The 27,210-nt window shown below is 46.0% G+C and overlaps 1 protein-coding gene across 2 annotated transcripts; it reads left to right on the top strand.

Annotated features, from left to right (window-relative positions):
• On the top strand, positions 1-27,210 carry LOC118077008 (V-type proton ATPase subunit S1-like protein). 2 transcript variants are annotated; one of them, XM_035100276.2, is made up of 7 exons: positions 1-120; positions 6,353-6,393; positions 9,810-9,871; positions 12,218-12,450; positions 14,496-14,546; positions 14,989-15,232; positions 25,681-27,210. In XM_035100276.2, exons 1-7 carry the CDS (start codon positions 26-28, stop codon positions 25,981-25,983), a joined length of 1,029 nt encoding a protein of 342 aa, XP_034956167.1. In that variant the 5' UTR covers positions 1-25; the 3' UTR covers positions 25,984-27,210. The 2 variants fall into 2 exon arrangements, with proteins under 2 accessions (XP_034956167.1, XP_034956170.1); XM_035100279.2 differs by lacking the exon at positions 1-120 and having other exon boundaries at positions 6,361-6,393; positions 9,810-9,897.

The raw sequence follows: 27,210 nt of genomic DNA, 5'->3' as shown, positions 1-27,210 counted from the left end.
TCTGGAGGGACCGATTCATTTCTCAATGGAAAGCAACACCACCTTTAGGCTTTTACTTCTCTTTTTCTGTGTAGGATTCTCAGCCTCTGTGGACCAAATATTTGGAAGGATGGAGAGGAGGTAAGCGATTTTGTGAATATTTGTAAATAGCACGGGTGTAGCTGAATTAAATGTTGTTTATGCATGGGAGACTGTAAACATACCTTGTATTTTACATTTACAAGGTGGCTGTTTGTTTGTTTGTTTTTTATAAAAAACACATATCTTTTTAAAATGCAAAATTAATGCAAAAGCAAATCATTTCAGCCTTTAAAGATTCTGTAAGCTAGTTCCTTAAAAGCAGGCTTATGAACTTCAATGGGACTCCTCTTGAGAAACTGTATAGTCAATTGCACATTAATGGGATCCTCTTTCATGTGATTTTATAGCTGAAGCTTGAAGATGAGAGATGAGTCGCTTTTGCATTTCTCTCTGCTTTTGTGACTTCACCTTCTGAAGTGTTAGTAGCAGAGGTATAAATAAAACAGCGTAGGTGTAAAACATGCTTGCAGAACACATTGTCGATGGCATTTTAAAAATGAAAAACACACAAAAGGAAGCTTATTGTATGAATGTAGATGCAGTTTGAGCTTTATACAAAAAAGAAGAAGCAACCTAATCTAAGCACGCCTGTTTTCATCGCTGTGAACCTGTAACACACTGTTTCATTTGTGCAGTATAAATGGATCTCAGACATTTCAGCAGGTGTTGGGAGTCGACTTGAGGGAAGCAACAAAGAGAAATAATCATAAAGGGGAAATAGCTAAACTGAATTCTAAATATTTTGTCTTGCAGCCACTAATACATTTAACACATACAGGTCAGAAAACACTGATGAGGATCACACAACTACTGATGAAATCTGTGCATTTAGGGTAACGGGCATGTGGTGATTTGCTTAAGCTTGTATTAAGAGATCTGTGGCTCGGTTAACTGATGAATTAAAATGTACTGTAACATTTAAGTTGTTTGCTCTGATGATGGTAGATTCCCAATTAAGGAGTGTTGCACGTCACGGAGTAGGGTGATGTAACTTTCAAAGAACTGAATTTTTTAAAAAAACTTTACAGGGTCAGTTCACAAGTTGGCTCCAGATGTCTGATTTTATGTTGATGAAAGCATGGTCATATGCTTGGTTTAACATGCATGAAACATAATTTTGAGGTGGTGGTGATTTTTAAAGCTGACATGTTCATTCCTCAACCATTAACTAGTAAGTAGGAGGTACTTAACTAGTTGTTTTACTTTATACTATTTTAAAGTTTGCAGTATCTTTCAATGTATGTTAAATTTCTGCAAAAAGCAAAGATAAAGGAGTTAGGAAAGCAAGTTAAACCTTGCAGAAGCTGAGCTCATAAGCAAAACAAAATTCCTTGTTAGAGTAAAGGGCCTTTTTCAATTAAGTGTCCGTTGAAGTTATTTGTTTTATTCCATACCATTTATATACCTCTTGATTGTAAACAAAACAAAACATTGAAAGTGGTTTAGAGTTATTAAATCAGAACTTCATAAATTGATGTGTGCCAGTGATGCTGTACTGAATATATGGTATCTACTGCATTGTGCCTATCAACTTTCAAGAAAAATATTTGTGGGAAATATATCTATATACTGTATGTCTTGAACGTGATCTGCACTGTTTGGAAAGCAGGGTTCTCTTTGAGTCTGGTGTCACTCTGTGATAACTACGACCAATGTCTGTGGTTTGCCAAAGGGTGTGATTCTTGATTTAGTGCCAAAGTCACTGGGGAAACTTACACCTGGAAATAAAAGCAGGAGGTCCTTCAGGGAAGACGCTCCTCTTCTCAAGGGAGGCTGAAATTATTGTTCCATAGCTGCCAAGTTTTCCCTTTTCTCGCGAGGAAGCCTATTCAGCATAAGGGAAAATCCCTGTAAAAAAGGGATAACTTGGCAGCTATGTATTGTTGTTGTATAAGAATATACAACGACATGCGTATAAAACACATATTCTTATATATCTCATTGTCTGCACTACTAAGGTTGCTTCAGATGAAAATGTTTGCCTGTTGTGAGTGTGGAGAATCGGTTTGCCCGAATTCCAGACGCCTCATCTGGCCTGCATGAGTCCAAATAGGCAGGCAGAATCACCAATGAGCAATGGTAATAAATAAAATGAAAATATCAGCTATTGTGGTGTCCCCATGTAGGAAGCAATTCTTTGAGAGACTTTATGCTCAGCTTCTTGTTTTGGCATTAACAGTGGGTGGAGATGCTGCTCTGTAGTCCCTCAGTGATGAGGCAGTGCTAAGGTGGAAAGTCATGAATGGGGGACATTATCATAGAATCCTAGAATTGTCAGAGTTGGAAGGGGCCATGAGGGTCATCCAGTCCAACATCCAGATAGATTACCACAACTACGCAGCCTTCTGCTTGCTGCTGATTGGATGTGCACATCACTGTGGGAACATAGGACTTAGTATAAAGCAGGTTCCTTTCTATTTGTCCATATAAACCATTACTGTCTACTCTGACTGTCAGTGGCTCCCCAGGGTCTCATATCTTTCACATCACCTGCTATTTGATCCTTTTTAACTGGACGTGCCTGGAAAGTTCGCCTGACACGATTTGCACGCCAAGCTCATATTCTACCATCTTAATTGCTTAAACGCAATTGTACTGAGTCCAGTAAGCTTTCTAAAACACGTAGTTCAAAATCAAACAAAATAACCTACTGTTATACAACATACAAGTCCTTATCATGCCCCCCTTTTTGTAACATCATAGCCCTGGACCATCTGTGATTCAGTCATATTAATTAACAAGTTCATCGCTAACAAACTCTCTCCTCTTGCATGACCTTTTTTCCCAATAAGCAAACCAGATTTTGTTACCTTGATGGATAATGCCATCTGATAAGTAGGCACTTATACGCTTTTATACATATAATCTTACGTAATTGGGCATTACTTAGTGATTAGCTGTTCCAGGGCCGTTCATTAGAGCTAAGCCAATTTCAGTTCTGCTAGTGACAGATCTGGTATAGATGAGCTAAGCAGCGCACAGGTATTAAATGATATAATGGGCATAATATTGCTCTGTTTACATCCAGATTGCATTTTGCTTGAAGGCCCAAATTATATAACACATGGATCATGGGCTGTGTACAGATTACTAGTTCTGCGAAACAACAATTGACTTTCCCTACTGTGGCATCAACTCTGATCAAATGTCAGTAATGTTATAACTGTACAAAGGCCATGAAGAAGGGGAATAGCCTCAGCAACTGCTTCTTCTAGCTTCATACAAGGCAGTGGAGAGGTGACATTAAGTAGATCCTGATTTGTCTTTTCAGGGTTCAGTTTGAAATACAATGAAAATGTCAGAAAACAATTTGACCAGAGACAATATAGAACATTCACAATATAGACACAGATGCCACAGGCAATGGCAATCTCTGAAAGGATATAACAGATATATAGGCTATGTATGTGTCCCTTCGCTGCAGAAAGGACCTACCCATCTCATATCTCCAGCTCTGACCTGAATGGGGAAGGTGAGAGATGTGGGTTTTACATTGCCTGTAGCTCCAGCGCTAAGGCCATCTTGCTTGCCAGGGTTTGACTCCCTCTCATCATGGCAAGGAAGGCAAATTGCTGTGTTATGGAACTTTGTTTCAGAGCCAAACTTGGGCTGTGCATGCACTATACCTTTCCAGAACATTTGAAACATATGACTTCCCTCAAAGAATTCTGGGCACTGTAGTTTACCCCCTCACAGAGTTCCAATTCCCAGCAACCCTTAACAAACTGCAGTGCCCAGAATTCTTTGTGGGAGGAAAATGTGCTTTTATGTGCTACATGGAGTTACATGTAACTTTACCTGCCAACAAATGGCTTTTAAAAATAAAATGAGAAAATGAAAAGCAGCCAAGGGAGATGGCAGTCAGGAGTGGTTGGAAGGGCAGGTGGTTGCCATCTCTGTTTCATCTTAAAATTACTCAACCCCAGTTGCTTTTCTCCCTATAGGGAAAGGTATAGATAGACTCATATGTTTTATACTGTAATGGAAAAGAAGTTTGAGAAGATGTTTTTTTTTTACAAGAAAAACAGTGGTCAGGATAACATTAAGTGCCTCTTCTCCACCTGTTCTTCCTTTGTTCTTAATTATAGCCTCCAGTGTGTGCTTAATTCACTAAAATAGGGGGGGGGAATGTGCCTGGAAAAGTTACTTTAAATGTCACATAACATGTATTGTATCCCTTAGATATGTTGTTACGGGAAATCTACTGAACACACAGAATGAATCCTAGGCCATGTTTAACACATTGCAAGACCTTCACACAAGCCCATGGAACATGCCAGCATGCAAGGAGTGTGTCACGGTTTCCTAGACACAACGGCAACGAAGAGAGTCTGCAAATTGCAAGGAAGCAGATAACCATCCTAGGCAGAGGCTTCTTTGTGACAAACACCACCTGCTTCCCTAGAGGAGTGGGAAGCTCGCTGTTTGTATCTGTCAGTCTGTGGCATTCTGCAGAGGCTCGCAGATTACTCTCGCCACCAGGTTCCTAGCAGAGTGATGCATATTTCATTGGGGAGTGCACATTTAGCACTTTGTGGATGTTTTCCTGCTGAGAGTAGAATCTTGTTACTTTGGCGTGAAACACGGTTTCATTTTCTGGTGGTTTTCTGGGAGGCAGAAGGCAGCCTCCCATAAGTGTCAGATTCTGAACCAGCATCTCACAGCAACTGCTCAGGGACACGCCATACGCCTCGCTGGGCGTCTAAACAAGCATATCCACCTTCTTGCTGTGAATTGATGTTTCACACCAATTAGGCTCCTTCTGAGACGAACTTTTCAAATGTGACATAAACCTTCGTTTCGTTCCAAACATCACACGAAGGGCCTTCACAGCAGCTGTGCTGGAAGTGGAATTCTCCAGGTGCTCCTCTAAACCATATGGCCTGGCTATGTCCTCTTATCTCACATTTCTAGACAGATGCAATTAATCATATTAATTTTGCCCCTGGCACATTTTGCAGATTTCTCTCTCTCTCTTGTATGTGTTATCTGTCTAAAACATGGGCACTCACTAACTACCAAGAAGCGTTGATGTGAAGGGTATTGGTGATTTTTTAAAAAAAAATCAGCAGGGCTACAGAATATTGTCAGATCCCTCAGGCTTTTGTAATCTATTTTTATGGCATTAATATTAAATCAAAAGAAGAGCCAGCTGCACATGTCCAATTGCTCATTTAGTCCAGCATCCTGTTCTCACACTGGCCAACCAGAAACACTCAAACAGGACCTAAGCACCTAGGAGGTGATATCTAGGGAGGCCTGGGGGGGGGGCAAGGGCCCCCAATATTTTCAGGGAGGGGACGCCCCCCCCATTCCACAGCAATCCTCAAAAGGATGTGCCAGGGCGAAGAGGCTTTGCTCTGCCACATCCTTTTGAGAATCGCTGGGCAGGGGCTTAGGAAGGGGAGTGTGGGGTGTGTGGCCTGAAACGGCAGCATGGGGCTTGTGTCCACCAGGCGGACTCTGTGGGCAGCTTGCCCTGCCCCCATGGGCAGCTTGCCCCTCCCCTGCCACTCTGGGTGCCAGAGCAGCTAGCTACACCCCTGTCGCTGGGGTGCCTTCCCAGAAGTTCTTAGGCCCATTGTTCTGAAAGCAAATGATGGATATTCCAATAGTTAGGATGTACCAAGGAGACAGTGTTAGAAACAGAGATATGAAAGCTAGGAGCTAAATGGCACCTTAAACCTAGGTTATGGCTGCAACAACAGAAAGTCTAGGCACACTTTTTAAATAACAAGAATACAAAGCTGAAAATGAATGAACTGCAGCTAAAACATTATGTTCATTTTTCACATGGTCTAGTCCTTCCCCTGCCTACCCGCCCCCCAATATTCTTAAGAGGGTCTCTTCTCTAGTCTTCAGAGAGTAGCTGGAAGTGGGGAGGTAGTTTCCCACTCTGTAGCTTTTATCTGAAATCTTAGGCGCAGTACTGGGCTCAGAGCTCAGAAACTGCTCGCACTAATGAAATTCCCAGTCGCAAAATGAGCCTAGAACAGTGGGGTGGACAATAGTCAGTGTCTGCAAGAAGACATCCCAATGTGTAAGAAAATGGACCTACTAGCTATAGCCACAGAATGGACAACATGCTGGCTAGTTAAGGCTGTGTTTTCTGTGGCCTTTGAGATTTCATTTGCATTTAATGAATGCATTGTTTTTCGTGTTATCTTGCAGCTCTGCTTTAGCTAAACACTGATCTTCCCCAGCATAAGTATGGTCCAGAAGTTGAGAGAATAGTGCTGATTTACTGTTTTGTGTGTCTGCTTTGTTGCAGTTTCTTTGCATTCTCTGACCAAGACTTGCTACAAAGAAATGGTAAGGTTTTCAACTTCTTTTTGAATGATGTGGCACCAATGTTCTTGGTTACTGTGTACAATTTATGATTTTTTAAAAAGTATGTGTTATGTACTGAGCTGAATCATAGAACAATAGGATCCAGAATCAGCAGTCTGATTGGTCCGCAGGAGCCACCCAATCCAACTCCAGGTGGAAGTGAATCCGCAACCTGATTGGCCTGCAGGAGCAGCCAATCAGGCGGCTGGCAGAAGTGAATCCACAAACTGATTGGCCTGCAGGAGCAGGCTGCAGCCAATCAGGCTGCTGGCAGAAGTCAATCCACAAACTGATTGGCCATGAAGTAGCCAATCACGCAAAACCCATTGTGTAAATAATGTATATAAGCAGATGGTTTTGGGAAAAGGGCATTCTTCTTCTCTTGTTCTCCTTGATGACTACGAGTTGAATAAAGAGCATGAAATTCACTCTCGACTCAGGGGCGTACCCAGGATCAAAACTAGGGGAGGGCAAGCTATGGTCGTTCAGGGGCGGGGCCAAGGCATGGGAGGGGAGGGGCCACAAAGTGGGGATGTGGGCGGGGCTACAGGGCCAGCGGGCCCAACGGCTCTGCGGCGACTGCAGCCTCTAAATGAACCCCCTAAACTCTCTCACACGAAATTCCCCTGCTCTGAAGCCACTGCGCCGGCTGAGAGGCGCGGCGGAGGCCGCCCCAGGCGTGCCTCTCAGCTGTTCAACAGCTTCAGGCTGCTTTCCGGAGAGGCGCGGGCCTGGGGCCGCCTCCGCCGCGCGCAGGGGCGTCACAACAGGGGGCGGGCAGCACCCCCTGGGAAACGGGGTGGGTGGGGGCACCAGAGGGATCCATACCACCATGGTGCCAGGTATGCTTAAGATGGCCCTGCTCTGAAAACACCGCTCCCACCCATTTACGGCTAGCCACCCCCCTGAAAAAACCCTTTGGGCCCCGCTTTCCCTCCTCCAGGTCCCCCCGAAGCCTTGCCAGTTCCCACCCTATATATCTGGGATGGGGAAGGAGCTCAGAGGTCTGCTAGTCCTGGAGGGCCACCCCCCGTGGCCTGGGAGGATTCTGGGGACCCCCCCGCCAAGCTGAGACCCTCAAAGAAGAAGATGAAGCTGCCACCACTGCCTCCCCATCGCAAGGGAGCAAAAGATGGGAAAGGTGGGGTGGCGCAGCGCAGGCGAGCCCCCCCTCAGCTGCGACCCTATGGCTGCGGCAGTGGCTCCCCCGCCCTCAACGCCCCTCTCTTGGCAGGGGCAGCAAGGGAGAGCAGCTGGGGGGGCGCATTGCAAAGAAGGAAACAGCAGCCAATGCCTGGAGAGGGCAATGCACGCAGGGGGAGCGGAGAGCTGTGCCGCCCCCCAAGGCAGCTCCTTTCCTATTGCCGGCAGTGGGGGGCGGCGAGGAAGGGTCACTGCCGCTGGGCTACTCCTGCCGCCAGCAATCCGGTGCAAACGCCCCCACGCAGCTTCCTTGCAGCAGCCACAACCACCGCCATTGGGCGCTGCCCTCCACTCCTCCTTTGCAGGTTTCTGCCCACCAAGGCTGAACTGGCTCCTGTCGGTGCACTTCATCTCCCGGCCCAGGAGGAGTCCCAGTAACAACTCCTAACTCAGGGGTGGTAGGGGGTGCGGAGGGGGGAAGGGGGCGATTCCCAGCCTGCGGCGCCGACGATCGCAGTGCAGCCTACTGGGAGGCAGAGTGCGGCAGCAGCTGCAACCAATGCAGGGAGCCGCGTCTCCTTCGCTTGCCAACCCAGCAGAACTCTTAGGCAGGAGAGGTTGCCGCCCGGCAGGGCTTTCCATTGGGAGGCGCGAAGGCTTTAGTGGGCGGGGATTGGTGCAAATGTAGGCAGGGCGGGCTGAGAGGAGGAGCCGCCGCCGAGGAGCCACGGCACCAGCAGTGTTTCCTCCCCCCCCTCCCGTGTCAACAAGTGGAGCGCCTGCGCAGGGTATTTGCTTCCCTAGTCGGGCCCACGGTTTGGCCTTCTAGGGGGGGCAGCTGCACCCCCCTGCCCCATGCTGGGTACACCCATGTCTCGACTCCGAGTATATTTCAGTATGGAAGCTTTTTGTCCATATGAGAACCTGGCCAAGGATTTAGGACATTGTGTGGCTTTAGTTCTCTGACAAGAGAGTCTTCCTTTGCATAAAACGGGCCTTCTCAGTGGTGGTGCCCTGGCTATGGTCTGCTCTGACACCTAAATTATGTTCCAAAACCCAAACTTAGAAAAAAAATACAAACTCTCCCCCCCCCACTGCCAAAGTTTCTTTCTTTGATGTATATCAAAGCACAAATTGCTTTGCCTTTGTTGGGGTTTTTTTGTGCTTACGGGATATATATATATATATATATATATATATATATATATATATATATATATATATATATGGTGGCCTGTTTCTAAGCTGATTCTGAGTTTTTATGACACTTTTTTTGATAGTATTTTATTGATTTTACTGTATTTATTGACTTTTTGAAATCACCCAGAGAACTTTAATTGATGGACAGTCTAGAAATAGGATGTACAAACAAACAAACAAACAAGGAAGATGAATAAAGCCTCCCATTCAGTACTGACCGCACTGAAACACTGCGTTCTTACTGCAGTGTAAATACGGTATACCCTTTCCTCTTCCTTTGGGTGGGACTGGGTATGTCTAGAAGTAGAGGTGGCTAAGCAAAAGATGTGCAGTGCTATAGCCTGAGAATGATAGGAAAGATTGAACAGGAGGGAGAGCATCTCAAGATGTTTATGAGCACCTGCTCACAGTGTAACTGGCTTGCTTGGCTGCACCTTGGAGAAAGTCTCAGAATCATTAAAATGTCCAGTTTTGATTAGCTGTTCTTCCTCAAGAAAGAAGAGGTATATACATGTACTTCCTATTCTACCCCAAATTCAGTTTGTGGCATATTATGCAAAAGGAAGACAGAATTAAAAAATGATGGGTGGTATTCAGCTAACTTTTACTCAGAGTAGATATGTCCGTCATGTTCATTATTTTCAATGGGTCTGAATTCAGGGGTCAGCAAACTTTTTCAGCAGGGGGCCGGTCCACTGTCCCTCAGACCTTGTGGGGGGCCAGACTATATTTTGAAAAAAAGTATGAATGAATTCCTATGCCCCACAAATAACCCAGAGATGCATTTTAAATAAAAGGACACATTCTACTCATGTAAAAACATGCTGATTCCTAGACTGTCCATGGGCCGGATTTAGAAGTTGATTGGGCCGCATCCGGCCCCCGGGCCTTAGTTTGGGGAACCCCTGACATAGATGAAAACAACTGTTAGAATTATGTTTTAACGAGAGAATTGTAGAATAGGAAGTGGTGTTCTTTTTTGCATTAAGTAATGTATGTTGTTGAAAGGCGTTCCAGCCTATAGACTACAAATATTTTTATTTCTTCTTCTTCAGGCCGACGATATGATGGCAGTGTGAAGCCAAAACTTAATTTACAACAAATAGCATTTGCACAGGTATGGAGGTACCAGGGAACTGGATTGTAAGTTCTTCCATGAAGCACATAACCATACCTTTCTTCTGAATTCTATAGGGTGGCTGTTATGCTGGTCTGATTCCCATCCCCCAGTGGAATATGTAGTTTGTGTATTGGAAAGCTGTTATCATTTCCAACCATGAAGCAAAAAATCAAAATAAAAAATCAAGGTTCTAGATATATTTTGAAAGGTGCTTGGCACCTTGCAAGTGCTGTTGGATTAGACCAACTTTTACTCTGGTACAGTTTCTATTGACTGCAAAGGCAATGCTGTATAATCAAAAGACATTAAGATCTTAGTTGCAAATATTGGGGCAGAATGCATAATTTTGGTGAAGCCTCTGAGTTTGTAATCTTGGTGTGAACTTTGCTTGGATAACACATTGCTTACTACCTAAAAATGCAAGGTACCTGTTTCAGTGACCCTACAAAAAATATTATACTAATTCTCAGAACCAGGGGTTCAAAAGCTTTTAATGAAGTATGCCTATTAGCAGAGCTTCACATTTCCTCAAAACTTACAAGTCTGCAAATATCTGAGCTTGGTACTTGAACAATTAGGGGGTGTTCACATGTTATATTGTACCTGTGCACAAGTTGTTTGTACCTGTGTTTGTCTGCTCCTGAAAAAGAATCTATCGTGAGTCTTTCCCTTATGTCAGTTTTCTGCCCTCCAAGTCATTAATGCCATGTTTTCTCTGGTACTCACTGCTGACCTAAGATTTGATATCTTGTCTAGGGTTGCCAGACGGGGACCCAGGTGGCTCTGTGGGTTAAACCACTGAGCCTAGGGCTTGCTGATCAGAAGGTCAGCGGTTCGAATCCCTGTGGCGGGGTGAGCTCCCGTTGCTCGGTCCCAGCTCCTGCCAACCTAGCAGTTCGAAAGCACATCAAAATGCAAGTAGATAAATAGGAACCGCTACAGCGGGAAGGTAAACAGCGTTTCCGTGTGCTGCTCTGGTTCGCCAGAAGTGGCTTTGTCATGCTGGCCACATGACCTGGAAGCTATACGCCGGCTCCCTCGGCCAATAATGTGAGATGAGCGCGCAACCCCAGAGTCGGTCACGACTGGACCTAATGGTCAGGGGTCCCTTTACCTTTACCTTTACCTAGGGTTGCCAGACTCAATAGTGGACAGGACTTCTGCGCCTTTAATTGCCCTGCTCTCTTTTGAGTCTGGAAACCTTAAAGAGAAACCAGCAGACCCTTTGCTTGGAAATTAAACAAAGGGTCTGCTGGTTTTTTTTCCAGGTTTCCAGACTCAAAAGAGAGCAGGGCAATTAAAGGCACATAAGTCCTGTCCACTATTGAGTCTGGCAACCCTAATCTTGTCTTCCAAGTTCCCACAAAACCACTGATAGCTTTTAGGTTTCAGTTTGAGAATCTATTCCCTAAGTGGACAAGCAAATAGTTTTGTTTGGATCTGGACAAGAAAAATAAGCAGATTTTCTTTTCACCACCACACTACCACAAAAATGTAATTACAATTGCTTGCTTACTTTCTACATTTCTATTTTCTACATTTGTTGAACTCCTAATCTGACAATGAGTTTCACAGAAGTATTTTTAAACAGCTAAGAGATATTTCTGCATAATGGTTTGTAGGGGGAAAACTCATGTCCTTCATATCACAGATGAATTGTCCACATTAGCTGACCTGCAGTTGGAATGTCATCTGGAAAAGCAGGGAAGAGTTAATCTGGTGCCTTCCAGATGTTATGGACTACAACTTCCATCAGCTGCAGCCAGTATGGCCAGTGGCCAGGGATGATGGGAGTAGTAGTCCCATCTTTGTAGCTCCACATTGGCTGTCCCTGAATTGTTAATGTGTGTCAGGTATGTTTTGTCATGCTCATACTAGGAGCTCACCTGAGGATTATTCTTTTAGCATTTCTGTTGCACAGCGTATATCCCATTTTATCCATGCAGAATCCTGGAAGCCATTTTAAAAGCTGTCTGGTGAGCTTTTATCATAGCTGCCAAGTTCTCCCTTTTTTTAAGGGAAATTCCATTATGCTGAATAGGCTTCCTCGTGAGAAAAGGGAAAACTTGGCAGGTATGGCTTTTATGCCTCAGCCAGGATTTGAACCTTTGTGTTTCAACCCTACCCACCTACAAGTCTCTGCTTTACACTGAGCCTTGCATTGGGAGTAGGGAAACTAAATTACTGCTTTTCAGCATACTCCACAAACCCTTTATGGTGAAATAACAGGGACTGCATTTGGCTTAAAGATTCAAGGATAATTTGCATGCTGCTATTGGTATTAATGGTTACATCTGCAAAGGCAGACCTGCTAACTCTGAACTCTTCCTTGATTATATGCAGATTGTGAATTACAATGGAAGCAGCAACGAGAATTCAGAGAGAGAGTCTGTCATCCACACTCACTACAGCCCTCTCAACATCACAGTCAATGGAAGCCATTGTATTCTTTTTTGGGCTAGAAGGATCATGATTAGGTTTCAGAATCACACACAGCTGGACCTAACAGACAAGACATTTGGCGTCCATGCCACCGTGGATGTTGCAGATTCAAACTGCAGTGAAGAAAATGCAATGTAAGATTATGACCTACTGTGCTCATGAGTTGCTCATGCCTGGTGTACAATTGAAGCAAATTTAGAAACATCCACATAGCATTGTCTTTGCGTCGGTGCAGCCTGTGATGCTACGTGGCTGAGCTGTTTCGATGGCTTGCAATGTTCACCAACATCCCTATTGCTCAGGCTATAAAGTTAATACAGTATTTGCAGTCCAGCTTCTGTGAAAAAGGTAAACCTGCCAGTTTATCTGAGATGAATACTTCACACAGGGCCAAGAGACAGAAAGAAATAGGTTTGTTGTGCATGCTGGGTGGACTGGGGAAAGGTTCCAAGATGTAGGTGAGAAGAAGGACAGAGAGCCATGAGCCAAGATATCTGAAGGATGGATGCACAGCTAGGCAGTGGACTGAAAAACTGGAACCTGAGGGAAGGGTAGGTGAGGAAATGTTGGTTTGGGGAAACAGGGAAACCGAAGCAAGAAGAGGCTAGTTATACTACAGTTTACAGAGTTCCCTGGAAAGAGGGATCAATTTTCAAACCACTCTGGGAATTGTAGCTCTGTGAGGGGAATAGGGATCTCCTAACAATTCTCAGCAGCCTTAACAAACTACCACTCCCATAATTACTTGAGGGAGAAGGCCATGGCTGTTTAAAGTGATATCATAGTGCTTTAAATGTATGTGTATTGTGACCTAAGAAAGAGCATGGTTCCCAGCTCCCTCAGTAAGGTGGTGGTGCAATCCTTCCAAATCCTTCATTGGATTTGGAAGATCTCAATAGGCTAGTCACAGTTCTCTTCCGGGATGAGGTTCTTCAGCTGATGGTCATTGACCAGAAGCTCTCACAGTTTGAACACACCTGGTTCCTTGGCCGTCCTCCAAGTGTCCCCTTTGCAGAAGTATGGAAGGTTGCCGCAAGAGAGAGCGGAACAGACTTGCAACAGACGTTGAGATCTGGTTGTTAATTTATAACCTCTGTGGTTTGCTGGTTTTGTTAATGGCTGTTTAAATGGTGCTTATGTGGATGGTTGGAAGTTTTAAATAGGTTCAATTTATTTATGATCACTTTGAGCCTGTGGTTTTATGGAATGGCCTCAGTTTTTAATATTTTACTGTCCTGTACAAACCCCCAGGGCCGTATGTTATGAGATGAAAAAAAAAACCCTAGCAAGTTAGCTTGAGGGAAGTATTGCCAACCTTGTCCCAGTGGGTGCCATGGCATTGGCAAAGGGGTTCTTTGCTGTCTCCAGGGACCATAATCCTCAGATTTTCATCTTTCATGCATTTTTTTAAAGGAAGTTTCTTGCATTTTTAGATAAATGAGGCAAAACATACAGATGCAATTCTTCTCATTATTTGCCTGCTTCACCCTTTCAGTGTTTAACTTTGCACCCCCCCCCCATGTGCAGGTGAAAGGCAGAGAGATGCATTGGGGACAGAGAGGGAGAGGCATGTGTGGCCTGTATGTGAGAGGAGAAGGGAGGGAAGGGGCGTGTTATGCTGCTGTCTGTGAGAGGGAGTCAGCAGTGTTTGTGTGAGGGAGGTATGACTATATGGTCCGTGTGTATGGGAGAGGGAGAGGGAGAGATGCACTTGGGGAAAGAGAGAGAGAGAGAGCACTATATACATATGAGGCGTGTGAGAGAGCTGCCTGTGTCTCCGTATGTGTGCTGGGTGTGTGTGCATGTATGTGAGGCAGTGACTGCAGTGTCACCTCCTTGCATGTTTCTCCTGGTACTAGGGAATGCTCCCTGTTGTGACTAGAAAGCAGCAGCATCACTGTGCATGCTTGTGGGGGATCAGTATTGTGTGAGCTCTGCAATCAGGACCAGCAAGAACACTCTCTAATTTTGTGTTATGTTACGCCCCCAAGTCAGTCATGTTGTGCTATTCCAGGCGCCCAAATCCGGCACTAGGGCCTACAGCACTTCCTCAAAATGTGCCCACTGGTCCAAAACGGCTGGCAATCCCTGGCTTGAATAATACAGTTTAGCTACATTTCTTCTTTCTTATTTTTTCACATTTATGGATCTAAGCTGACATTGTTCTTTTTTGTCATAGGCTTTCACTTAATTTTGGTGACATTGACAATTTGAAGGGATTTGTCATCAGGTATGTCTTCAAACATGAATTCGGTTTTTTTCAGGATCAGGAAACATCTTATATTAAAGCCTGTTTGAACTGTTTGCTTATCACTAAGCAAACTGGAGGCTTTAAAGCCTTTTAGATAGTCCTATAATGGAGGAAAATGCTGTCATAAAACACTACCTTAAAATACAATTCCATTCATGTCTAACTCTTCCTCGTTGAAATGAAAGGGGCTTAGAAGTATTTAACTTTGACTGGCAATGTGCTTGGTGTTGATAGCCCCCAATGTGAATTTTATGAGAAGCAAAATTCTGTCCTCAATTGACTGGCAATGCAAAGAGGTTTTTGCCTGACCCCATAATACAATTGGGTATTTCCCCTTGGTAAAAAGTAATGGAAGGAAACAGTGAGATCTGTTGCATCTATGACTCTATTTCTTTTACTTCTCTGATTCCTCCTCTCCCAGATTCATGCTGACCAACAGTTATTACAAGCTGTCCATTCAAAACTGGTTTACCTTACATAGAATCCAACTCATTTACAACCATTCTGTACAAGCAACGTTCAATGCGACACGAATCCATGCACCAGCAAGCTACTCCTATCACTGTGAACATGTTAGCAACTTGCAGAGGTATGATGCGCTCCTGACGCCCAGCTCCACAAATGATGCAGCCAAGCTCTGGGAAGTCACTTTTATTGACTTTCAGGTAATACAAGGAAAAATCAAAGCAAGTACATGTGGTCAACCTGTGGTCCTCCAGGTGTTAATGGACTACAACTCCCATATTCCCTGACCATTGGCCATGCTGGCTGGGGCTGATGGGAGTTGGAGTCTAATAGTGTTTGATGGACTCAAGTTCCTGCCCCTGGTGTGCATGGTGACAGCAAGAAAGCTTAATGATCTACTGAGAGCAGATTACAGGGATTTCCAGGTATAAGTGAAAAAGTAGGATTTGAACAGGAAAGAATGTAGTTTCACCTTTGTTATATGAGTTGAAGTACAATTGCAAGCATATTTACTCGGATGTAATTCTCATTATGTTGTATGTATGTATGTAAAGGTAAGGGGACCCCTGACCATTAGGTCCAGTCGTGACCGACTCTGGGGTTGCGGCGCTCATCTCGCGTTATTGGCCGAGGGAGCTGGCGTACAGCTTCCAGGTCATGTGGCCAGCATGACTGACTAAGCCACTTCTGGCGAACCAGATCAGCGCACGGAAATGCCATTTACCTTCCCGCTGTAGCGATACCTATTTATCCACTTGCACTTTGATGTGCTTTCGAACTGCTAGGTTGGCAGGAGCTGGGACCAAGGAACGGGAGCTCACCCCGTTGTGGGGATTCAAACTGCCGACCTTCTGATCGGCAAGCCCTTGGCTCTATGGTTTAACCCACAGCGCCACCCGCGTCTATATATATATATATATATAAGCATTTTATCCCCATTCAAAAGGATTACAAATGCCAAGGACAGTCCCTGCCTTCAGGTTTACAATCTAAAAGACATGGCACAAAAGGAAAAAGGGTTAGGAGGGAGGAGAAAAAAATTCCGGAACTTTTTCTTAGTTATGTTCAATGGGACTCTCTAGGAAATGTGTTTAGGACTGTAACCATAATATTGTTTCAGGTTGATTCATTTGTCTATGGGGTAATTTTGGAACAGCTTGCAAGACAGGGTTCAGGTGTTGCTGGACTGTAGTTCCCATTGTACCTGACCCGATCATTGGCCATGCTGGTTGGGGATGATGGTTGAAGTGCAACAATATCTAGGGCCACAATCTTACTACCCATGTTGAATGGACGGTTGTTGATGACTCTGATTGGGCTTCATGTGCAAAGCAAGAATACTTTCTATGATGTTTGGAAAATCTTCAGGCAGGACTATGCTCTGCATCCCCAAATATCTGCCAGTCAACGTAATGGGGGAACATTAGAAGAGCCTGTTGGATCAGGCCAGAGGCCCATTTAGTCCAGCATCACAGTGCCCAAGCAGATGCCTTTGGGAAGCCCAAATGCAGGACCTGAGCTCTCAACAGCCCTCTCCCCACTTGTGATTCCCTGGAAATGAGAAGTGATCCAGGAACCACATAAATCTGAGTACCTATATTTAACCTGACTTACAGAATAATCCTAAACATTTTAACTGAGTAGCAGTGATGCCTACTAAGTTTAACAGGGCTTAGTAAGTATGTCTAGAATCACATCCCATGGCTAGCTAAACACAGTGCATTTGTGTGGCAATTCCCGCGGCCTCCCGGAATGAAATAAAGACACTGGACACATAGCTTAAGGTTAATGGGTCGAATAGGCCACAACTTTATTGATTACGGAAGAAGAGAGGTATTGGCATAGGCATTGGATCTAACAGACTATATCTGACTCCAGCCCGCTCTGCTGGCAGTCTGTGAAGGGTTAACCACCGTTGGATGGGACCTGCGATGCACATCAACTAGGTACCCATCCTGGGGCCACCATTCGGGGCGTGCCCTCAGGCCCTCACCTTCCACGGTTTCGGACTTGGCAACGCCCCTTGGACTCCTTAAGGGAGTACCCCTCCGCATTTTGGGGAGGTGATGGCAGTAACCTCCCCACCACACCTGTACCTACAAGGGATAATCCAATGCCTACCGCCAAAACCCAAGTTGTGACGATTACCACGAGGTAGGCGAAAACCACCTGGCCGGAGCCAATTTGCCAGGTGGGAAAATTCCTACCAGGCCCCGAATACGGCGACCAACCAAAGTCCGTAGGCAACGTCAGAAGGAAACCCTGCCTGAAAGGGGGAGGTGGGTGGGAAAAGAAGGTGAGTCGCTTCCGAGGGCAAGAGGGAGAACTCCTGCCGCGGGCTCACCTTTATAGGTAAGCCATGCCCCCGCGGTGCGCCCTGATTGGCTGCACCGCAAGCGTCCCGCGGCAGGAAATGGCCAATGGGCTGGGGAGGAATGCTAGCCATTCCTCCCCCACGGGAAGGCCGCGTGTGCCCACAACACCTCCTCCCGTCGAGCCGGGAAGAGGCTTTGTGTGGCAATTCCCGCGGCCTCCCGGAATGAAATAAAGACACTGGACACATAGCTTAAGGTTAATGGGTCGAATAGGCCACAACTTTATTGATTACGGAAGAAGAGAGGTATTGGCATAGGCATTGGATCTAACAGACTATATCTGACTCCAGCCCGCTCTGCTGGCAGTCTGTGAAGGGTTAACCACCGTTGGATGGGACCTGCGATGCACATCAACTAGGTACCCATCCTGGGGCCACCATTCGGGGCGTGCCCTCAGGCCCTCACCTTCCACGGTTTCGGACTTGGCAACGCCCCTTGGACTCCTTAAGGGAGTACCCCTCCGCATTTTGGGGAGGTGATGGCAGTAACCTCCCCACCACACCTGTACCTACAAGGGATAATCCAATGCCTACCGCCAATCGGGCCCGAAGGGCTCGCCGCCAATACCTTTACTTCCGTAACCAACACCTAATAGTATCCAAGACATCAGCCAGCCAGACATCATTGCCATCATTTGAGAGATGCACGCCATCGGCACGGTAGAATCGTTCTTCACAGAAGGTTATAGCAGGATGCGATATCACAAGTCCATTCGAGGCCAGGACCTTTTTGGCAACAGCCAAATCCAAAAACTTCCTTGCTTTGTTCACAGCAGCAGGTGAAATGCAATCACGCCAAATGCGTCTCTCGAGCAGCGCAGACCAACAGATGGTCAAAGTTGGGCATGCAGCCAAAAGTTCCTCAAAGTCCCGAAATATATTCCACTTTAAATCTAGGCCTTTCCGGTACGCCAAATCGTTCTCGCCAAGTTGCACCACCATGAGGTCGGGGGGCCCACGTAAGGCAATCTTAGCCTTTACAGCCGGCAGAAATTCAGACCAGCGCATGCCACGTCTGGTAATCCAGGTGATCCTGACACTGCATGGCAGCCCGAGGTTCGGGCCCATGTTCCGATCGCAAGCACGAGCGCGAGCCCAGTATATAATGCTATGGCCCACCATCCAGATGTTAACAAGATTTCCTGAAAGCAAAGCAAAGAGAACATAAGTGCGGATGCCAAGCGTGGCCTGTGGAACTACTTAGTAGGGCGGAGGTATCCCTTGTATGCCTTGGACTTCCACCGGCCCATATCCTGAATCCTCTCTGTTGATAGGCCCATGTGCACAGCCGTAGTGGCGGCCCCAATACGGAATGAATGAGGTGCAAATTCCGAGGGAGCTAGTCCACAGGACGAAATCGCCCGGCGCATGACGCGTGTGAACTGGTGGCGGGTTAAACAAGAGCCATCCTGGTGAATCAATAGAGGGCCAGGCAAGGGGGGCCTTAGATGTAGGAAACGCCTGGTGTCCTTTACTGGACACGGCCCTATTTGGCCCGTAGCGGGCAAACGCATTAAGGTGCCCCTTCCGAGTTGATCGGTTTTCGATTGGCGAATGCAAATAACTAATTCCTTGCTGGACAATGTCAAGTCTGACAGCAGGATGCCCCTCTTAATATTGCCAGGAGGGCCCTCACATACCACTTCGCCAACCCTAAGGGCACCAAAGAACGCGATTGAAAAGGCTGCCGAGAAAAGCCTGGTCTCAAACTTGGACCAGCAAAGGACCCTGAGGTGCTTGTGAATTTGCATCAAAATATCGAATGTTATTGGCTTACGATAGTCCCTACGCGGGGGCTGAAGCCTGCGCCACCCCTCAAGGGCCTTACGAACTAAAAAATCCGCACAAGGGTCAACTGAGAAGCTGGCCTTACTAAAAAAGGAAATAGCGGCAGTTTGGATGTGAAGGGTCCTGGCGGCCCTGCCCAACCTCCTCAGGCTTGTAAGGTACATAAGGACTTCCTGCTTAGTGGGTGGGGTATTAGGGCCCGAACCCAGAGTTTTAAACCGAAAATTCCTGAAATCAGACCAAGCTTTCTTATAGGTGTTAAGAGTGGAGGGGGCAACCGACGCCAATACTCCCTCTAGGACATCTCGTTCCCAAGATTCCAAAGGTGTTCCGGGAAAGCTTCCGGCAACTCCTGAGCCTCTGGCGCTAGAGAGCGGAAACGGTCCATCTGGAAACGAGATAAAGCGTCCGCGATATCATTATTAACGCCTGGTACGAATTTAGAGGAAAAGTAGATGTTCAATTTCAGACACTGAAGGATGAAGGCCCGAAGTAAGGCAGTGACCCTAGGAGAACGAGAGGATTGTCTGGATAAGATGCCAACGACCGCCTGGTTATCCGTCCAGAAGCATACACGGTGATTCTTTAATTCCTCAGCCCATAAATGCACAGCTACTACAATAGGAAAGAATTCTAAGAAGGTTAGGTCGCGGGTGATAGGTGTATTTTGCCACTCAAGAGGCCAGTGCTGGGCGCACCATCGTCCCCGAAAGAAAACTCCAAACCCAAGGGAGCCAGCGGCGTCAGACTGCACTTGGAAATCCGACTGCAACCTCAAATTATCCTGCCAAAGGGACACTCCATTAAAGTTCTCGAGAAACTCCAACCAAACTTCCATATCAGACTTAACCCCCTTATTAAGGCGTACCCTGTGATGGGGTTTATTGAGCCCGGCCGATAATCTGGCCAATCTGGCGCAAAAGGGGCGCCCTGGGGATACCACCCGACACGCGAAGTTAAGATGGCCCAGGAGAGACTGTATTTGCTTTAAGGTAACTTTTTTAAGGGGTAGCAACTCCGAGATAATTTGTTTCAATGCTGATAATTTTTCCCTTGGCAACCGAGAAGTCTGTGCAACTGTATCCATTTCAATCCCTAAATATGTTATCGTAGACACGGGTCCCTCCGTCTTGTCAGCGGCCAGAGGTACTCCCAATTCAGCGGCTAATGAGGCAAAGGCGTCTAGGAGATAAGCACAGTCTTGGTTATTAGCACCCCCACAGAAAAGGAAATCGTCCAAATAGTGCGTGACACCTTCCAAGCCGGTTTTGAAACGAAGGGCCCAATCTAAGAAGGTGCTGAAAGACTCAAACGCGGAGCATGCCACTGAGCAACCCATGGGCATGGCTTTGTCCACAAAGTATGCCCCTTCAAATTTGAAACCAAGCCACCTAAAATCCTGAGGATGTACCGGGAGAAGGCGGAAGGCAGACTCGATATCGCATTTTGCAAGCAGGGCGCCTTTGCCAAACCTCCTAATTAGTTTGATTGCCTGATCAAAAGAGGCGTACTTGACAGTGCACAGCTCCTGAGGGATGCCGTCATTAACGGAGAAGCCTTTGGGATGTGACAAATTATGAATGAGTCTAAACTCACCTGGGTTTTTTTTAGGAACTATTCCCAATGGTGAAACGTGTAAGTTTGCAATAGGGGGAGCGAAGAATGGGCCAGCCACCCTTCCCGCGTTAATCTCCTTAGAAATCTTCTTTCTAGCCACCTCAGGCATTTCCCTAACTGATTTCTGATTGGGTGGTTCGCCTGACATAGGAGGGACAGTTACTGGTATTCTGAAACCGGAAGAAAACCCTTTCCATAAATATCTGGCTGCTTGGCTATTAGGGTAAAGTTGCAGCATAGACTTAAGTGAGTGTAATTTGATCGGGGAATATGCCAAAGCCAGGGACAGATCAGTAGCGGTTACCTGATGTACCCTGGCTGGCTGTTGATCCGGTCCTTGGGCCTTGCTGAAAGTTGCCCCGCCTCCCCCGAAAGGACTGCTTGCCTTTGAAGCAGGCCGTGGCGGGATGCGAACCTTGACATTTATCGCACTCGTGGCTGTATTTGCAATAAGCCCTGCCACACGTGCCCTTATTATACTCCCAACAAACAAGCCTGCGGGTAGACTTCTTGTAGTCTGTCCTCGCAGATCGAAATGATTCGTGTTGTTTCTTCTCGATGTAAGGCCCCACGTGCTCACCCCAGAAATTCTGGTCCCTCAAATCCCACCTAGTGCTGGACAGCAAGGAGGCATTTCTCCTAAAATCCTCGTCGTACAGCAATGCCGGACCTTCGCCAGCTAGAGCGTACGCCTTTCTGACATGGGCCATGTAGGCCAGGAGGTGCATGGCCCTCTTTGGGTAGCAAGCCACTATAGTTCCCATATAAATTTGGAAACCATCAAGCCAGTTTTCAAAGGTCCGCTCGGCCGTAGGCTCGCGGTATTTACGCTTCCCGTAAGTGGGTCTCTTTTCACCCTTCCCTTTCATTTTTGCTGGGGGGAGGAGAGTGAATATATCCACATAGTCTCCATTCAAAATCCTATTCCGCTTTTTATTAGACAAATGATTCCCTAAAATAAAATCTGAAGATGTAAATGTGGATTTCTTTACCTCAGGGACAAGGGCACCATCCCTCCACTCGAGCGTACCATTAAAGGTCTTACGGTGTGAATTGGCTCGCCTCTCATGTGCCCAAATTGGCAGGCCCACAAGGTCCTCACCCTCGCCCCAGTAGCCCTCTAACACGGGGTCCTCGTCCTCTGAACTAGAAGAAGAAGTACCTGAATCATCGTGGGGATCCGTATGCTTGGTCTTCTTGGTCTTCTTCTTGCTGGTTCTCTTGGTGGCGTCTCCCTCTGTCTTGTCCGACCCGTTCTCCACCCTTCTATGGACCGTGGCCGGTTCGCGGTCTTGAATCTCGCCATCAAAGGTGGTAACAGAAGACGGACGTCGCGATCTGGACCCTGTACCCTGAGAAAGATCGCGCAGGCAAGTAGGGGTACCTGGGGTCAACTGGGAAGCCGAAATAGCGCCACTGGAGGCAACGGGACCATTGCTCGAGGAGCCGGAGGGGGTCGCCGGAGCGGTAGAAGCGGACTGCGACCTAGTACCCATGCGGCGAGCCTCATTCGCAGTCGCGGAGGCGGAGGTTCCAGGGCGCGCCTCTTCCTCCCTTGGTGTATCTTCGACGAAATCCTGGGACCCCTCAGCCGGGAGTTCCTGAATCGAAACCCCAGGCCTTGATACCTGTTGGAAAAAGTTCTGGATGCCTGAGAAAAGGTTAGCCACGGCCTCAGAGGGAATGGAAATAGTGGTGACCATAGGTGCATTGGAAGTAGCGGCCGAAGCTGCCGTACGCTTCCTTGTGGGTGCTGGCGAGGGCTCTGCCTGTTTCCGTTTAGGAGCCATGGTCTCTAACACTAGTGGGGTACCACAAAGCGCCCGAGGATAAAGTTGCGGCTGATATCAATATAAAAGGAATCAGGTATCCGAAGTAATGAGCAGCTTAACTTGCCCTATGAGAGCCGGTAAATGTAATATAAAACAATATTCCACGTGATAGACCAAGGTAGCAGGCTTTGGAATGTTAAGGAAGATGCCCCAGTATTTATTCCAGGAATGTTCCGAGGGCAAGAGGGAGAACTCCTGCCGCGGGCTCACCTTTATAGGTAAGCCATGCCCCCGCGGTGCGCCCTGATTGGCTGCACCGCAAGCGTCCCGCGGCAGGAAATGGCCAATGGGCTGGGGAGGAATGCTAGCCATTCCTCCCCCACGGGAAGGCCGCGTGTGCCCACAACACCTCCTCCCGTCGAGCCGGGAAGAGGCTTTGTCACTGAAAACGAGAGCTTCACATTTATCTTTCACTCCTTTTAATGCAATGTTTAGGTGGGAAAATACATGATGTGGCATCGCCATTATTCTCTCTCTCCTCTCTCTCTCCATGTGGGCTGGGAGGAAGCAATAGCATGTTGCCATTTCTGGTGACAAATGCACATTTCATAAAATGTCTAGTTTGAGCCTTCCTCTCATTGCTTTGTTTTATGTGGGGATAGATCCCTGATTGCTCTGCCTTCCACAGTTCAGTGACAAGATCATTCTTGGGTCAGTTGCCGAGGTCAGCTAAGGAGAGGATATAAAGGCTGCTACTGACTCTTATCTCCTTATGAGGATCAGAGGAAAGGGCGAGAGGGCAAGACTAACTGCTCACTCCAAAAGAGACAATTTAGCCACCCTTCTTGTGGGATGTGGAACGAGCCGGCCTCCTTCCTTTGAAGTTGCAGTTGAAATGTGTAGTTGAGATTCTCAACAGCCTCAAGTTCTGTCCTGAGGCTTTTACTCATCTACATGGTGGGTGCTGGAGTCTAGACATCTATCATCTGTTTTTGATCACAGAACACTGTGGGGAGTTTACCTTCTGAAAAAGAGGTCAGGTGGCAGCTTCTGTATCAGGACAGCCATATCCTCAGCTAGTTCCCTATCGGGTGTTCCCATGGTTTTGCTTTTAATTATATAACTCAACATTTTTACATGAGAATATTTCAAATCTTAAACTGATTAGGCTGTTGGAGAGAGACTCTTTTTTCCCCTTGCTTATTTTTACATGTTGGCTAGGGTGTCTACTCCTGTTTTTCAGCATTGTTGATTTTCAGCTTCTACAAGAATAAATTTGTTTTTACTTTGAAACTGGCCCCTTGGCTCCTGATTCTTCTGTGTTTGATGGAAGAGCAATCTACACACCTTCAGCTGTTGTGCTCATGTCCTGCTCACAGACTTTCCACTGGCATCTGGCTGGCCACTGTGAAAACAGGATGCTGGATTAGATAGGTCATTGGCCTGATCCAGCAAGCTCTTCTTATGCTCCTATTACCCAGTGTCTACTGTAGGTGAGCTGACATGACGCCCCTCAGATAAATAGCAAAATCATCTCCACCTCTGTAATGTATTTTTTTTGAGTTCCTGCCTTTCTCTTTCTGAACATGTATAGCATACACACTCACTTCAATCCAGGTGTAGTGGGAGGTTCTCCTCCAATCCTAACCTGGTTTAATAAAATTAACATCCTGGTTCTGTGGCTCACTGGGCTATCAACCATAGCTATTTTCATGTATAGTTTGGGGATCGGTGGAAGAGTCGTGAGCAATGTAGTTCTGCCCATGGGAAGGTTGGGAAGGGGACATTATTGAACCCTTGTATTAACTTGGATAAATGATTCAAGATATTTCATAGCACTTCTGGACAAGAGCGGGAGGGTCTGTGGCACAGAGTCATGTGTTGCAATGCTCCCTAGCTCAGCAGATTGGAGAAGGGCCTATGTTTTGTAGAGGACACTATTATATCAGCTCAGATCTGGACTTGACTTGTGGCGCTCATTTTGAAAAGGTTGGCAACCACTATTCAGAGGGTCTTTGTGGTAGACACAGGGGTAGGACAGGTGATGAGTCCCAGGGAGATAAGGAAAGAACTCCAAAAATGCTGTACATGGAACAATAGGTGCTGCTTAGTTGCAATTTTAAAGGCCCTTAAAATAACAAGAGATGGGTGAGCACCCCATCCCTAGTGTGGAGTAAAACCTATTTTCCCCAAAGTTCTAAACTTATTAATAATTTGCAGCCCCCATGTGACCTCGCCAATTCTCTTACTTGGTCATTATTGTTGTGGCATCTTCAGTGCAACTGTTGTCTCTCTCCTTTTGTCCTGGACTGCTCCAGAGGTAGAGAAGGAGGCATCTGAGCCCAAGCTCTGTTTTCCACATAGGGCAACCTGGGTGGAATTGCATTGCTCTCCTGCCTTGCCAACACTATGTGCCACTTCTGGTTGCTTAGAGAGGAAGGGGGAAAGCAGCAGGGAACTCGACAGGATGCAGGTGCATCAGCAGAACACATCTGATGCTCTCTGTGCCGTGTTTGCACCGTGCTGGGCTCCCCACTGCCATGCCCCCTCCCACTCTCAGTAACCAGAACATGGACAGGACCCCTACCTGTGGAGCCCTGTCAGCCACACCTGGTAGGGGCCTTGGGAAATGTGGTTTCCCCAGGGCACTAAACAAACATCAGGTGGGAGATATTCTTCCACAGCTCAGGTTAAAATCAGAGCTGAGTAAGAACATCGCAATATTTATCCTTCAAAGAAGGATGATGCATTCTGAGAGTTATAGCCTGAGCCTGAGATGTATGAACTTCTGTATCACCCGCAGCATCAGCACAAGTAAATTCTGCAAACCTTTAGGTCGATATCTGTATAAACAGGTCTACCTCAACAAATCAGTTGATTATGGGTTGCCTTGGTAGCAGACAACAATAAAATAGTATGTTTAAAAGCCAGGCTTACACTGAATTACAACGATTGATGTTCAAGAATCTTGATTGCATGTCAAGGCCCCCAAGCCAGCCCCCCAGTGATCCAATTTAGCAATGGGGAGAAAATAATGACATGCCTTTAGCCAGGGGAGAGAGGATTTTTAATCCACACCATTTTATTCTCTCAACAGATTCAAGGATTCAACATTGAAGACGGGCAGTTTGCTTATGCCAAAGACTGTGCATCTTTGTTCCCGCCAGCAATTCTGATGGGCCTGGTGATGTCTCTGATTTTGCTTCTAGTTCTGGCCTATGCTCTCCACATGCTGATACACTTGAAATCCCTTGACAGGCACTATGAATGCAAAGCTTCTCCTGCTTACTTCCCACAGATGAAAGATATTGATACGGTAGATGAAAAAGAACCCCTGAGAAACAATGGAATTGAAGTATATGAACTTAGAAGTCAACAGTACTCAAAAATCTATATTTAGCAGTTGTTTTTTGTTTTGTTTTCCATGGTTAGGGAGCATACTATTCCTGAAGAACTTTTGCATCATGTGGGCTCATGTTATAATTTTGAGCATCTCAACTTTGATTTAAAACAAGATTTCTAGTCCTCATGGCTGTAAAGAAAAAAACGTGGAAGTGCTACAACAGTGTGTGTCCTAATTTCTCAGAAATTCAGAAGCAAATCAAAATAACACCAATTTATATTGTGTTTCCGATAGCGTAAGTAAAGAGCATGGTTTTAGAAGTGACAGTCTCCTGGTCAGGAACATTTTAGACCTGTCATATTGAGTATATGGAATCTAGATGCCCGGAACACTCAGCTAACAAAGTGGGAACTTACGACATTTCAAAAACTGCCAAGACTTAAACCCCAAATGAGAGGAAAACATCCCAGCCAAAGGTGCATAGCAAAAATTGAAGCTTGATCTAGCTTCTTCAGAAGCTAGCAAGTGAAGACTCTGCCCATTTTTTTTTCTTTTTGCCATGACATGGGAAGACACTGAACTACAGTTTTGCATGAAGTGAAATGACCTGCTCTACTTAAGAGGTTGATGAACAGAGATTTTTCTGGTGCTGAAATGGCACCAATCTTTGGGCAGAAGGAAACAGCTGCACTTGAACTAATGCAGACATCCCTAACTTGGGGGCCCTCCAGATGTTTCGGACTACAATTCCCATCATTCCCAGCAATGGTCAAGTAGTTACTTGTAGTCCGATCAGCTTGGGGAAGGTTTAACTTACGTGCCCCAGTGAGCTTCTCTCTTTTTGCAACATACATAGACTCCAATTTCAATGTAACAAAACATGTTAATTGCTTATCAGCTGCCAAATGATGCGTACCTATTATTGTACCTGTTTGCATTACAGAAAAGTGATATTTCTGCTAATCAGCAAATTATGTGCTGATGTTATGCAAATTGTGTCAGTTACATCTCAGTGTTATGCAGATTTGCTGTGGATCTCATATCTTGTGATGCTTTTCCAAGGGTGCCCTCAGCTCTGAGCAAATTTCTCACTTCTCTTGTATCTCAATTAAGTTATCAGCACTTTCTTTTTTGATGTTCCATTCTAATACTTAGCTAAATGTTTTTTACTACATGACTTCTCTGATAAATGATCAAAGGATACCAGACTGTTGGCATTAATTTCAAAAAAAAAAATATGTGTCATTGAGAACAAGGTAAAAGAAAGATCTCAGCGCCAAGAAA

This window comes from Zootoca vivipara, chromosome 11 (genome assembly GCF_963506605.1).
Source record: "Zootoca vivipara chromosome 11, rZooViv1.1, whole genome shotgun sequence".
In the NCBI taxonomy this organism is placed as follows: domain Eukaryota; kingdom Metazoa; phylum Chordata; class Lepidosauria; order Squamata; family Lacertidae; genus Zootoca; species Zootoca vivipara.
Note: the sequence above shows the minus strand (reverse complement) of the source record. Positions and strands in the feature narration are given on the sequence as shown.

Bases quoted from the DNA above. Each gene is read 5' to 3' on its own strand.
- LOC118077008 (XM_035100276.2), top strand. From the start codon at position 26: ATGGAAAGCAACACCACCTTTAGGCTTTTACTTCTCTTTTTCTGTGTA. The intron at 6,394-9,809 runs GTAAGGTTTTCA...CTTCTTCTTCAG, and splicing joins AGACTTGCTACAAAGAAATG to GCCGACGATATGATGGCAGT. The intron at 12,451-14,495 runs GTAAGATTATGA...TTTTTGTCATAG, and splicing joins TGCAGTGAAGAAAATGCAAT to GCTTTCACTTAATTTTGGTG.